The 14,280-nt window shown below is 35.9% G+C and overlaps 1 protein-coding gene across 5 annotated transcripts in view; it reads left to right on the top strand.

The window, feature by feature from the left end:
• The window catches only part of LOC136030305 (retinol dehydrogenase 12-like), an 86,848-nt gene that overhangs the window by 22,948 nt on the left and 49,620 nt on the right, over positions 1 to 14,280 (top strand). For 3 of the 5 annotated variants that reach the window (XM_065709194.1, XM_065709192.1, XM_065709190.1), the window contains exons 2-3: positions 2,372 to 2,578; positions 10,456 to 10,548. In XM_065709194.1, the coding sequence (XP_065565266.1) occupies positions 2,422 to 2,578; positions 10,456 to 10,548 (250 nt within the window). In that variant the 5' untranslated portion in view covers positions 2,372 to 2,421. Of the gene's footprint in view, positions 1 to 815; positions 1,141 to 2,371; positions 2,579 to 10,455; positions 10,549 to 14,280 lie in introns of those variants that run through there. The other 2 variants (XM_065709193.1, XM_065709191.1) reach the window with 2 other exon arrangements.

Below are 14,280 nucleotides of genomic sequence, written 5' to 3' on the forward strand. Positions count from 1 at the left end.
GGTATTTTTAACTTACGAGTGGGTGATCGGATCTGAATGAATTTTGATATTTAGAAGGACCTTGTGACTCAGAGCTCTTATTTTAAATCCCGACTGGCATTAAGTCACTGATTTTAAAGCCGTTTTAAAACAATGTATTGATTCTTAGAATTTTGCCTGAGCTCATACGATATGTGCTCATGGCTCTTCCGACCTCGTCACAAATACCATATGAGCTCTTAGCACTTGTTTATTTCAGGATATTAAAAGTAGTTTCGTTAGAGTGACAATTAGGGAGTTGATGTAAAATCACTCTTGGGATCTGAATACGATGCTCGTTTGATAGTAGTCTTTGTTTAGCTAAAAATGATTTCATGAATTTTAAATATGTGCTATTTTTCACTGACTCTTCATTCAAATACTTTCGAAGTCCCCACCAGCCGTGTAAGTTTTCTTCTTCCATATAGCAATTTACCAAAATTGTTACCAAGTTTAATTTGGGATAATGTGGGCAGTATATAATTCTGGGGAATTTAGGCCAGTAATTTCCTCGTTTGAGGGTTCTCTTGAGTGTGAATTGTCTTTTCATTTTTTTTGCAAGACAAGTTTTTGGTCATCTATGGTGAATTATGGTTGCTCTTTACTAGGTTTCTTCTAGCCATTTTTGAAACTGATTGAATCCAATTTGCTGAAGAGGTATTTGAAGTACCAAAATGCTTTATTTACTTTCGCCTCTCTTGTTGGACTGGAAACACAAGTTTTCATTCATGTTACGTAAGGAAAAGTCAATAACATCAAGAATAATTTTCGCTACCTTGTGAAAAACTAAATAAATTAGTGTGTATATGCTCTGTCCTTGATTTAAGCATCCTAGTTTTTAGAAATTTGACAGCAAATGTGATAAAATTTGGATTTTAGTTTTTTTTCTAGCGTGTTACACTGTTTTGTGCAAAAAGCTCATAAAAATCAATGACCAAAATTTAGCGTTTCAATAATTCAGAATTGTGTAAGAATACACTGTGGTTGTTCACATACCCAATCTTAGCTAGTTAAAGAAAATTATGTCAAAAATTTTGTTCTGTTTGTGTTAATTGGTTGAAAATAGTCGATTGTTAACAGTAAGGTTGAAACTGGAGACAAACGGAGTTTAGCTCTAAAAGAGTAAGTCTGTTCCCCTATAAATCATACAGCATACTTCGCTTTTTACTGGAAGAAAGAAGAATGTATACTATGTGAATTCTTGCAGTTGGGTTGAGTGACCATTTTGTTTGTCTTGAATATTTTAACATAGGCAATATTTTTTACAGCTGTTCAAAGGCGAGAATTTGTTTCTTGTTATGTATTGGTTTTCGGCTAACCTAACTTCACAGGCACGAGTTAAAAGTTTCCATGCTCTTATTGGTACACAAGGTTTCCACCCATGGAAGTGGGTTAACTCTCCTTAGAAGTGACAGGTGGGGCCCAGTAAATAAAGAAAATCATTTTTTGGCTTTTTTGGGCTGTGATCCTATGGATCAATCTCAGTCGAAATCCCCCTCGATTTACACGAATTTGTATTGAATTGGTGCTAAGCATGCTACTATAACGGAAAATTAACCCGATGCAAGCAACCACCTTATCCTTAAATTTTCCAATTTGGTGGTTTAGGATCCAGAAGCTTGGTCCTATGCTAATTTTATTGTGACTTTTATATTTGACCCTCACATTTTATTTTCGGTTTCTAACGTCGGAAAGCTCGATTGATACGATTGTTTAGCTGGACATTGATGTTTGGACACCATCACTGTAAACAAATCAGGTTGTCTACTCTCTTTCATAAGTGGTCCCGAATCAATGACAATGTTAGTGCCTAGCCGTACTTGCATTGCATTAGAGCTCGGTTTAAGAAAATTGCGAAAGTATGCCTGCATCATTCCAAACAAAGTTTTGCAGATATTTTCTTTTATGGACATACTGTCGCCCCTTTAGTCTAGTACTACAGCTAGAATGTGTCTTCGCTGTTTTAAGTGAAAATACCTCTCAAAACTAGTTTAAACATGCTTTAAATAACGACTTGCCCGCTCTGCTACCATGACTCAAGAGAGCTGCAATTTCTAGGGAAAAAAAGCTTATGAAAATACTTGGCTAATTAATGTTTTTATTGTAGACTTTTTTTTTATTCTTTTACCCAGGGATTAAGGAGGGACCAGTCCTCTCACATGCGGAATAATCTCTGCTTGTTTTTTTGTATTAATATCGCTCTTTACTTTCATTAAAAAAACTTTATTTTTCTATTTGATCAAGCACTAAGCACTACCAGTACCAAGTAATTAGTATCCAAGTCATTTTCCTATATCTCTCTCTCTATTTAATCTTTGAACATAAACAAGTCAGATAAGATTATTTCTTGCAGGTTAGGAGTTGAGAAATTGGGTTCATTTTGCATTTTATTCTTGGTCAAGGATGTGGCTTTTTGAATTAAGCTGGTCAACCCAAACCATTATATTTTTGGCCAGTTTAATTTTAGTGATTAAGATCTATTTACATTGGACATGTGGAGTATGTACATCAACAAAGCGATTGGACGGTAAAACAGTCATCATCACTGGTGCCAACACAGGTAAATAACATTTTCTCGTTTAAGATTTGCGTAAATCCTTCTGTGTATTTCTAACAGTAGGCCTTCTTAAAGAGTATTATATTTTGAAATACTATCTGTATTATCTAAAATTATTTTGAGGAAGCAGGCTCAGAAGAATATCGTCTTGATTTTTAATTAGCGAACCATTTCTTTGTTGCGTATAAGCTTGGTACCATTTTCACTAGGACGAGAGCTGGACGAAAGTCACTAGTCCAAGTGAACCTACGTTTTCACGCTTAATTCATTTAATGGAAGTTTGTTCTTGGTTTCGTCCTCCTCATGGCTGTCTTTCGCGATGAACTGGACGAATTGTTCTTGAAAAATCGTTCTCCAATTTTTCTTTAGACTGAAGTAGATGCCAACTTGTATAGAAGCTTGCATAAAATTGATAAATTTGGAAAGAACATCTGAAGCCCTTAGGAAAGTTGGGAGATATGAAAATAACAGTTTTTTCTCCCACAAACCAAGGATGTATTAAAGTATTTAAAGGTTCAACCAGCATCAAAAGCCTTGGTCATCTTTTATTCTGCTATTGTACACTTAAGGGTATAGCCTAAGGTGTATTCAGGAATTTTTTCTTGGAGGGGGAGAGGAAGCACAAAAAAGTTAACAAAAGCATTTTGTTGCTTTTACTGGGTAACCTCCCCTGGACACAGCCTTTGGTATAACCCGCAATAATGCGACAATAGGCTATAATATTAATATAATTTGTATTTGAAAACTCGCGGACAATGTTCAAAAGTCGTGATTGCATACATCTAACTACAAACTCATTAAAATCCAAACCAAACACTGTGTACTTCTATTTGCGACGTTTGCGCCTCATCTCCATCGCCTTCAATACAAAATTTCCTATCATGACAATTGTTTGTGGAACCGTTGATGTAAGAATGCCCAGAATTAGCTAATCAAAATTTCCTTCCAGGCAATTTACTTTAATTTGACATAGCTCGCGGCACCTCGGGAGAAAATAGTCCAATCCATCCTCTTTAACATCGCAGAGTGGGTAATTTTTCTTTGCCTCAGTACTTTCCCCGAATTTCCAAAAGCTGCATTCCTGCACTGGCAGACAGTTTGCTCTCAAACAACCTTATAAATCTGACCGGAATATTCAATTTAAAACAAACTTCCATTCCATATCTAGGTTTAGCTTATCTCAATAAAACGAGACTCTTGGATATACCTAGTTCACACCATCATTTCTGGATTTCTTGCTCTTATATACTTACTCTAATCATTCCCAACAGACTCTTTATATAATCCCTTGGACCATAACATCATTCCATAAATACGAATAATCTGCCTCATCAAGCAGCTTTTTAATACGGAATAATCTCTTAGCGTCATTAAATAAAAAGACACAAGTTTTTTTTAACTGAAAGTAAGGAGCGACATTAAAACTTAAAACGAGCAGAAATTACTCCGTATATGAAAGGGGCTGTTTCCTCCTCAACGTCCCGCTCTTTACGCTAAAGTTTGACTCTTTTTCTCAGCTCTACTTTTTAAAATGTTAAAACACTTTAGCATAAATAATGGGGCATTGAGAAGGGAACAACCCCTTTCATATACGGAGTAATTTCTGCTCGTTTTTAGTTTTAATGTCGCTCCTTACTTTCAGTTAAGAAAACTTGTATGCATTTTTTGATTTTGGCTCTCCGCACATGAATAATTAAAACGAAATTTGCATATTAATATTTGGCTAAATGGCTTTTTCTTAGTTTTGATCGAACAATTTTGAGAAAAAAGAGGTGGGCGAGGAGGCCTTGTTGCCCTCTAATCTTTTGGGTAGTTAAAAAGGCAACTAGAACTTTTAATTTTTACGAACGTTTTTATTAGTAATACGTAATACGTAACTTACGAATTAACTTACGTAATAAACTTCTAAATCGTACATTTTTATTACGTATATGAGAGGGTTTTCCCCTTTGTTAATACATCGCTCTTTAAACTAAAGCTTAAATTTTATCTCAGTCCTTTAAGAATGACCCCTGAATCACAAAGGCCGTTGAATAAATATTTGGAATTACTAATGATACATTAGCGTAAAGAGTGGTATTTAGGAGGAGATGAACCCCTCATATCCTTAATAATTTCTGTTTGTCTTAAGTTTTAATGCTGCTCCTTACTTTCAGTTGAAAAAACTTTTTAATATTTATTATTTTTTTTCATTATTTTTTGTTGTTGTTTTAAACAATGCTAGAAAATCCTGTGCCCCCTTCAGGGAAATTCTCTTCCCCCATGACAAGTTCCTCCATGAAATGATCCTTTCACGTAATATCCTCCCCAAAACCCCACTCCAAACAGAAAAGAAATCCCCCTGATAATGTCTATACACTTTCCAATAACCATCACTGTACGTAAACACTGGTCAAAGTTTGTAACTTGCAGCCCCCGGGAACTTTGAGGGAAATAGTCGTCCCCAAAGACATAGTTTTTAGGTTTTTTGACTATGCTGAACAAAATGCCTATCTCAAAATTTTGATCCGTTGACTTCGGGAAAAAATGAGCATAGGAGGTGCCCTCCCATTTTTTTTGTTATTTAGAAAGGGCACTTGAACTTTAATTTCCGTTAGAATGAGCCTTCTCGCGACATTCTAGGAGTACTGAGTTGATACGGTCACCCCTGAAAAAAAAAAAAAAAAAACACGCATCCGTGACCGGTCTTCTGGCAAAAAATACGAAATTTCACATTTTTATAGGTAGGAGCTTGAAACCTCTGCAATAGGGTTTTCTGATACGCTGAATACGATGGTATGATTTTCGTTGAGGCAAATTTTCTCAGGCTCGTAACTTTGAAGACTAAATTTTATGAAACTTATATATTTAAAATCAGGATATAAATGATTGATGCATCGATTAGTTTTTGAAATTTGGCAAGAAATTTTGATGCATCTATTATTATCAACATACCGTTTTTAAAAGTTTCATTTACTATTGACCCGGGTCGCTCCTTACTGCAGTTCGTTACCACGAACTGTTTGATGATTTTAACCCAATATTCCATGGCTTGGAGATCCCTTGTCAAACAGATCGTGGTAACGAACTGTAGTAAGGAGCGACCCGGCTCAATAGTAAACAAAACTCTAAAAAACGGAATTTTGATACTAAAAGATACATCAAAAGAATTAAATTTTCATGCTGATTCTAAATATACAAGTTTCATCAAATTTAATCTTTGTCATCAAAAGTTACGAGCCTGAGAAAATTTGCCTTATTTTGGAAAATAGGGGAAAACACCCCCTAAAAGTCAAAGAATCCTAACGAAAATGACACCATCTTATTCAGCGTATCAGAGAACCCTATGCTAAAATTTCCAGCTCCTATCTACAAAAATGTGGAATTTCGTATTTTTTGCCAGAAGACAGATCACGGGTGCGTGTTTATTTATTTATTTTTTCTTTTCCCCAGGGGTCATGGCATCGACCAAGTGGTCCTAGAATCTCGCAAGAGGGCTCATTCTAACGGAAATGAAAAGTTCTAGTGCCCTTTTTAAGTGACCAAAAAAATTGGAGGGCATCTAGGCCCCCTCCCTCGCTCATTTTTTCCCCAAAGTCAACAGATCCAAATTTTGAGATAGCCATTTTGTTCCGCATAGTCGAAAACCATATTAAATATGTCTTTGGAATGACTCACTCCCCCACAGTCCCTGGGGGAGGGGCTGCAAATTACAAACTTTGTCCAGTGTTTACATACAGTAATGGTTATTGGGAAGTGTACAGACGTTTTCAGGGGGATTTTTTGGTTTGGGATGGGGTTGAGGGGAGGGGGCTATGTGGGAGGATCTTCTCTTGGAGGAATATGTCATGGGGGAAGAGAAATTCAATGAAAAGGGCGCGGGATTTTCTAGTATTACTATAAAAAAAAAAACAATGAAAAAATAAACACGAAAAAGTTTTTCAACTGAAAGTAAGGAGTAGCATTAAAACTTAAAACGAACAGAGATTATTACGCATATGAGGGGTTCTAAAAATACTTTAGCATAAAGAGTGAGGTATTTAGGAGTAGATAAATACCTTGGTCTTTATGCTAAAGTATTTTTTGTAATTTCAACTATTTATTCCATGGCCTTTCTGATTCAGGGGTCATTTTTAAAGAATTGGGACAAAACTTAAGATTTAGTGTAAAATGCGAGGTATTAACGAGGGGACAAACCTCCTCATATACATAATAAAAAATATAAGAGCATAAACGTTTGTTACGCAAGTTAATTCTTACGTTACGTGTATTTTTTACTAATAAAAACGTTGGTTAAAAATTGAAAGTTCTAGTTACCTTTTTGAGTAACTGAAAAATTGGAGGGCAACTAGGCCTCCTTCCCCACCCCTTATTTCTCAAAATCGTCTGATCAAAACTAAGAGAAAGCCGTTTAGTCAAAAAAAATAATATGCAAATTTTATTTTAATAATTAATGTGCGGAGAGCCAAAATAAAAAATGCATTAATTCAAAAACGTTCAGAAATTAAATAAAAAAATTAGTTTTTTTTTGTAAAAAAAATTAAAAATTTTTTTGTAAAAAAAAGTAAAAAATTAGAGCGATATTAAAAGTTAAAACGAACAGAAATTACTCCGTATATGAAATGGGTTGTCCCCTCCGCAATCCTTTGCTCTTTACGCTAAAGTTTGATTCTTTGCCACAATTCTACTTTTTAAAACAATTGAAAACTTTAGCGTTTTGCTTAAAGAGCAAGGGATTGCGGAGGGGACAACCCATTTCATATACGGAGTAATTTCTGTTCGTTTTAAGTTTTAATATCGCTCCTTACTTTCAGTTTAAAAGACTATTTTTTTTTTATTTAATCACCTTAAGGGACAATATACCTTGGTCTCTTCTGAGGACTAACGTTGGTGTTGTCATATGGAGATCAAGCACTCTTTTATAGTATTGAAAGTGGAGCATGGAGCGTATCTAGTTGCTTGTCTTTCTCGAAATCATATAGCTCCGCTCTGTATATTAAAATAAGATGTTCTTTTTTGAGCCAGGTAAAACAATTTTGAATATTATTTACCTTTTCAAGGTAAATAATCTAATATTAAGGACTAATTTAGGTTTAATTTTTTATCCGACTTGAGGGTATCGCGGGATTGAGGGTATGAGGGTATTGAGGAAGAAATTCACTTTTTTGTTGAATAAATAGTCGTATTAACAAGGACCAGAGATAAACATTAGCCAATCATCCATCGTTGCAAAAACGGACTTCATAGTTTGAGCATCTTGTTGTATAGTATGCCAAATCTACTAGATAAATTTCTAAACATAAATTCAGGAGTTCAATTGCTTTGACTGAATTCCTTCCCTCTTTTTTTTATCTAAAGACGAGGAAACAATTGTAAAACCATTTTTTTGGTAAGTACAATGTTTTTCTTAGGGGGAGGGGTTAGAACAAAAAGCAAAAGCAAAACGTGGTGAATTTGCTTCTTGGTTGCTATAAAAGTATAAAGTGTAGAAAAAAATATGGACTCGATCCGCTTTAATGGTAAAGTCCAGCTAGTTTAGACTAGTATCTATGCCAGGGCCATATCTGGCTCACTAGCATCATCCCTTTCCTTTTAGTGAGCCAAATACGGCCCTAGAGTCTCCGCAAAAATTTTCAATTAAATTTATTTTTCATTATGAACCGATTGTTGGTGAGAAATCAGAAAAAAAAGAACAGTAACTGCACAAAGTTAACTGACTTTTGTTTATAGCATATAGGGACCCAAAAAGGACCAAAAAGGACCAAAAAAACTTTAGAAAACAGCTCAAATGTTGTTCTCATTGCTCTCCCTGATCGCTTTATATATCTAGATCAGGTTTTTTATTCTGAAATAACAAAAAGCAAAAAATTTTCCACGTCCTGCTTACATGCGCAAATGCTTGTCATGATTATCTGAGCTGTTGCCACAAAGTTAGTATGTCTATGAAGTGCCACACTTTCATTCTATCTAAAGCCTGTTTAAAATATATAGAAATTGAAGAGAAAAGCAAAAAAGAGTATGTTTATCTACCTTACATGAGCCTAGCGTGTTCTTTCAAAACTTAATAATGCACAGATAGCTATGAACAGACATGCTTTCTATCTGAAACCTATCTGGCACCCTTTAAAACATTATAGTAATTGAAGAAAAAAGTAAGAACAGTATGTTTATTCGCCTTATATGTAGATATACCTGTTTAATGTTGGTCCTTCATAACAGAGAAATGGCTAAACTTATAGTCGAATCTAGTATATTATAGGCAGCGCAATAGCGCTGCACAAGTAAAGAACGATATGAGTACAATGTATTATTATATTAGAAATCGAATGGGCTAGTAACCTTTTTCAATAGTCGAAAGTGTTTGGGGAGTACCCATCATATCCCCAAACACATCCAATCAAATTTTGAGACAACCATTTTGTTCAGTGTAGTTGAAAGGTCGGGAAATTTTATTTTCGAGGGTGAAAACCCCCTACAGATCTCGGGGCAAGGGCTTTAATTTGAAATCAATCTGATTTTCATCACCCCAGATCTATCTCATAGAAATTCTGACATAGCCATTTGTTCAAAAAATAGTCCAAAGATCACATAACTAGGCCTTTAGGATTGTCACAACCCCCCAGAGTCTAGGGGTAAAGGTTGTAAGTTATGCCTTGCTGGCATATGAACTTTTACGGAAGGATTGGTCGTGTGAACTTTAGAGGAGGTCCATTTGGTTGGAAATGTATAGATCTAGTTCCTTTTTAAATGTCAAAAGGGATCAAGGGGAACTAGCTCCCTCTCCCAAAATTGTAAGATATCCATTTTGTACACAATAGTCCAATGAGCATATAAAAATGCCTTCAGGGTAGATACAACCTCTCATAGCCCAGGAGCAAGGGTTGTAAGTTATGCCCTGGGACATATAAGGTTTTTATGGAGTGGGTAATCGTATAAACTTTGGATCGGAGGGGGCTAATTTGATTGGATTTCGGAAGTTCTATTGCCTTTTTTAAAAGTCAAAAGTGAATGGAGGGTAGCCGTTGACTCCCCTCTAAGCCTGTATGCAGGTTGTCAAAAGGGCTCAAAAGCAATATCTTAGGAGAGATATTAAAAAGAGATATCAAAAAGAAATATTTCTATCCCAATGCTACTGATTCTACTCATACTACTTCTACTACTATTATTACTACTTCTACTTCTATTTTTGTTACTAAAGCTAAGGCTGCTACTATTAATGCTACTGATATTCCTATTTCTGCTGCTATTAAAGCGCAAAAAATGTTCTGGTCTTGAGAAGCCATGAAAGTTGTCAGCCCTACTCATGTTAATTTTTTGCTCGTTTGAGTTTGATTCGGTTATGTATTGTAACTTCTGTTCGTTTTGTGTTTTATTTAATTATTGATGGTGATTTGTGATAGTTTTACGCTTGGAAGATTATTTGAATTCATTTCTGCACATAAATGGAGCTCTTTACTTTCCTTTGGAAAACTTGTTTTGTGGAAAATCGTTTTTAAATTAATCTATGAAAAGCCAAGTTTCTATTTTATTTAACACCAGAAACCTCGATGAATACTATAAAGAACTCGAAAAGAAAGGTAAGAAAAGGTATATTTATTTAAAAAAAATTATCAATGGGACAGTCGTCTCAAATTTGGGGCATTTGGCACAGTTTGTAAAATCTTTAAACAGTGAGCAAGCGTACTAGTCAAAAACAACGAGACCAAGAGGCTACGCGAAAGACACGTGTGGACCATATTCACCACCCTGATGCGGAATTAATCCTTGAGAGATTATCAATTTATTTAATTTGAAGGATAAATACGTAAATCCAACGTCAAACCCTAGAAAGCACATCCTCTACCGATTAGTTAGAAAAAATGTCTGTTAATATTTTTTTACTGAATGTCTTAAATTTACAGGGATTGGCAAAGAGACTGCAATGGACATGGCATTGAGGGGTGCAAGAGTGATCTTAGCCTGTAGAAATCTGGACCGAGCCAATGCTGCCAGAGGTACGTACTATTCAATATATTAGCCTTTAGCACTATCGTTCAATGTTCTAACGCTTAAGTAAAAATAAAAGTATCAAGAAACACTCTTATTACTACCCGTAGGCACTTTGAGAGGGGCTCTATCCCTTCAGATCCTAGCCCCGAATTTTTTTTTAAACTTTTTCAAGACGCTGGTGTCAATTATGTCATGGGGAATGTTTTCTAAGAGATGCAAGTGTTAATTACATAGCTGGAGTTGAGGGTGACGTAATCTTGTGCAACTTGATGGATTTATTGAAAGTGATGAAATCTCGCGTGACATGCTAGACTTCAGGGGCCCATGGGGAACCCTCGCTTGTAACTGAGTACGGCATATGCGTGGGTTTAACGTAATGACAGGGGCACGGGTGGGATGTGACGCAATCTTATACGTGGGTATTACGTATTTGCGGTGCACACGAGGGTGTTTTGTAATGGCGACGTATACGTAAGATGTCACGTAATGGCAGCGCACACGTGAGGTCTTACGTGATAGCTGTGCAAGCTTCGGGTGCTACGTAATGACGGTGCACACGTGGGATGTGACGCAATCTTACACTGGGTGCTAGTAAGGACGGAGGGGCACACATGCGTGTTGAGTAATAACAGCGCGCACGTGGGATGTTACGTAACGACAGTGCACACGTGGGATGCTACGTAAGGACAATGAACGCGTGGGTTCTTACATAATACTTTAAGATATTTTTTCTTTCAATGCTTTTTTTCCTCGGGAACCTTTATGTTTTAATGGTTTTTGTCCCCATTAGGATTTGAAAGGGCATTTCTATCCAAAGGAATGGAGCCCTTGACAGCTGGACCAGCAATATGTTTCTGATATTATGATTGACGAAATACATTCTACGAAATCTCCTATTCGACGTATGGAGAAACCCCTGTCCCGCTTGATAGAATGATTAAGCTATTTATTACGTGTTCCCATATGGCTGCAATAATTGTCACGTAGGGGAAAAATTGATAACTAGAGTTTGGTTATATTTAAAGTGCACCTGCTTGAAAAGTAATGCTTTAGAAGGTTATTATAAACCCAGTCAAAGTGATTCGTCACGTCTTAGCGATGTGATCATAGCATTTTGAGGGGTGAGTCTTTCTTAGAAAATTTCTAGAGATGTTTTCTTTGAGAATGATATCAACTTGCTCAAACCTGCTTTCAACCTTTTTCTCCGATTAACAAAATTATAAACTCGAATTAAAATCAATTAGTTGTTGGCATCAAGCCATGGCTAATTGTAGAAACAACCAAGACAGATAATCAATCTGAGAAGCAAATCTGGCATAAGCCCTTATTAGGATTGTATAAAAATAAAAATGATGTCAGTTCATTTGCTTATAGATAAGTCTATGTATCATCCGTCCATGCGTCATTCCTAGGTTAGAATTAAGGTAGATAGTCATAAAACTAAATTTGCTCAAAACTTGCTCAAGGTCCATACTCCTTCTTAGAGAATGCTTAGGTATGTTTTCTAAGAGAATGATCTAAGTTAGCTAAAAATATAGGAAAATACGGGGAAAATATATGTGACTTAATTCTGTACTTTGTTCGTTTTTTCTTGTTTTTTTCTATCAATTTCTAGCCTCAGACACTCAATGAATAGCATGCTGCACTGTATTATCGCACATATGGCATTTTTCGAGCGTTTTCCCGCAAAAATATTCTTTTACACTAAAATCAATCATTTAAACTTACTGAAAAAAACATTATCGTTTCTTCTGATGACTCCTAGCAATTGAAGCCAGCGTGGCACAATGTACCATCCCCCACTACAATAGTATCCTCTGGGGGACACATTATCACACATAAGGGTTTTTCAACCTTTTTATCTGAAGAATAAATTTATAACTAAAAAATGACCATTGTTTTTATTTGAGCAGTGGAAACTTGCCATTTCATTGCTAGATTGCGATGATCCATGGTAATACCCAGCCTGTGACACTGAATGGCTGACACACGGCATCCTCGAGCAGGCATTATTGCACACATGGCATTTTTCAACCATCTTCCTGCAAAAATATTTGTTTACACTAGAATTGATCGTTTAAACTTAATGAAGAAATCCCCATTAGCGTTTTTTCTGATAACTCTTATCAATTGAGGCCAGCGTGGAATAATGTACTCGATGACACCCTCAGGGGGCTCAGTATCACACCTAAGTGTTTTCAACCTTCTTATCTCAAAAAAATGACTTCAAAACTAAAAATAGCCAACTTTGGAAACCTGCCAGTGTATCGTTAGATTTCGATATTGCATGGTAATTCCCCGCCTGTGAAACTGAATGGCTGACACACGGCACCCTCTAGCAGGCATTATCGTACAAATAGATTTTTTGAGCATTTTCCTGCAAAATTTTATATTTACACTAGAATCGATGTTTTAAACTTAGTTAAAAAATCCCCATTAATGTTTCTTATTACGACTCCTTGCAAATTGAAGCCAGCGTTGCATAATGTACTAGCCCCCATGAGACCCTGAGAAGGTACATTATGACATCTAAGGGTTTTTTTTAACTCTTTTCTCTAAAAAATAAATTTATAAATTAAAAAATCACCATTTTTTATTCGAACATCGGAAAACTGCCATTTCATTGTTAGATTGCGATGTTCCATACCAATTCAAAGCCTGAAACACTCAATGGCTGACCCACTCCCTAGCTAGCAATTCCAGTGGGCCCCTAACATCCAATTCCACTGGGGTACTAGAAACCAATTCCAATGGGACCCTAGCGAGTAATCCAGCGGGGGCCCCATAACATCCAATTCTAATGGGGGCCGCTTAGCAACCAATTCCTGAGCGGAGGTTTGTTATTAAAGATAAATTTAAGCAAAATCGAGAGTTATTTCTGAGAGGTTTTCATGGAAATACTACGTTTCTTTGAGCCAAAACTATGCATATTCACGCGACCCTGACAATATGTGGCTAGCCCACTTTACAAAGCGATTCCGCTGGGAAAGGTTGCTATTAGAGATATATTTGACACATATTAAGAATTATTCCTGAGTGGTCTTAATGAAAATTCTCAATTTCTTTGACTTGGTGTTAGATTTCACATCCAGTCATCCATTATCTCTTAGTGAAACTTGTACATTAATTTTTCTCCTTGTGAAACTAATTTTGCTCGTGAAATTTGTTACATTTTTATTTTTCTCTTCACGAAACTTGTAGCTTGTTTTTTCTTCGTGAAACTTGTAAATTGATTTTTCTCTTCGAGAAAGTTGTACATTGATTTTTCTCTTCGTGAAACTTGCACATTGATTATTCTTTTCGTGAAACTTGTACATTGATTTTTCTCGTCGTTAAACTCATTTTGTTCATAGAACTTATCGCGTGCTGATTTTGTTCGTGGAACTTGTAGCGTGCTGAATGTTTTCATTAAATTTGTTGCATGTTGATTTTTTTTCGGGAAACTTGTACCTTGATTTTCCTCCACGTGAAACTGATTTTATTCATGGAACTTGTTGCGTGCTTATATTTGTTTGGGGAACTTTTTGCTTGCTTATTCATTTTGTGGAACTTGTTGCGTGCTGATATTTGTTTTGAAACTCGTTGCATGTTGATTTGTCTCCTTGTGGAAATTCTACATTGATTTTTCTCCTCGTCAAACGGATTTTGATCATTGAACTTGATTTTTGATTGGGGAACTTGTTACGTGCCGATTTTTGTTCTTGAAAATTGTTACATATTCGTTTTTTTCTTCGTGA

The sequence above is a fragment of the Artemia franciscana genome, chromosome 8 (genome assembly GCF_032884065.1).
Source record: "Artemia franciscana chromosome 8, ASM3288406v1, whole genome shotgun sequence".
NCBI classification, from domain to species: domain Eukaryota; kingdom Metazoa; phylum Arthropoda; class Branchiopoda; order Anostraca; family Artemiidae; genus Artemia; species Artemia franciscana.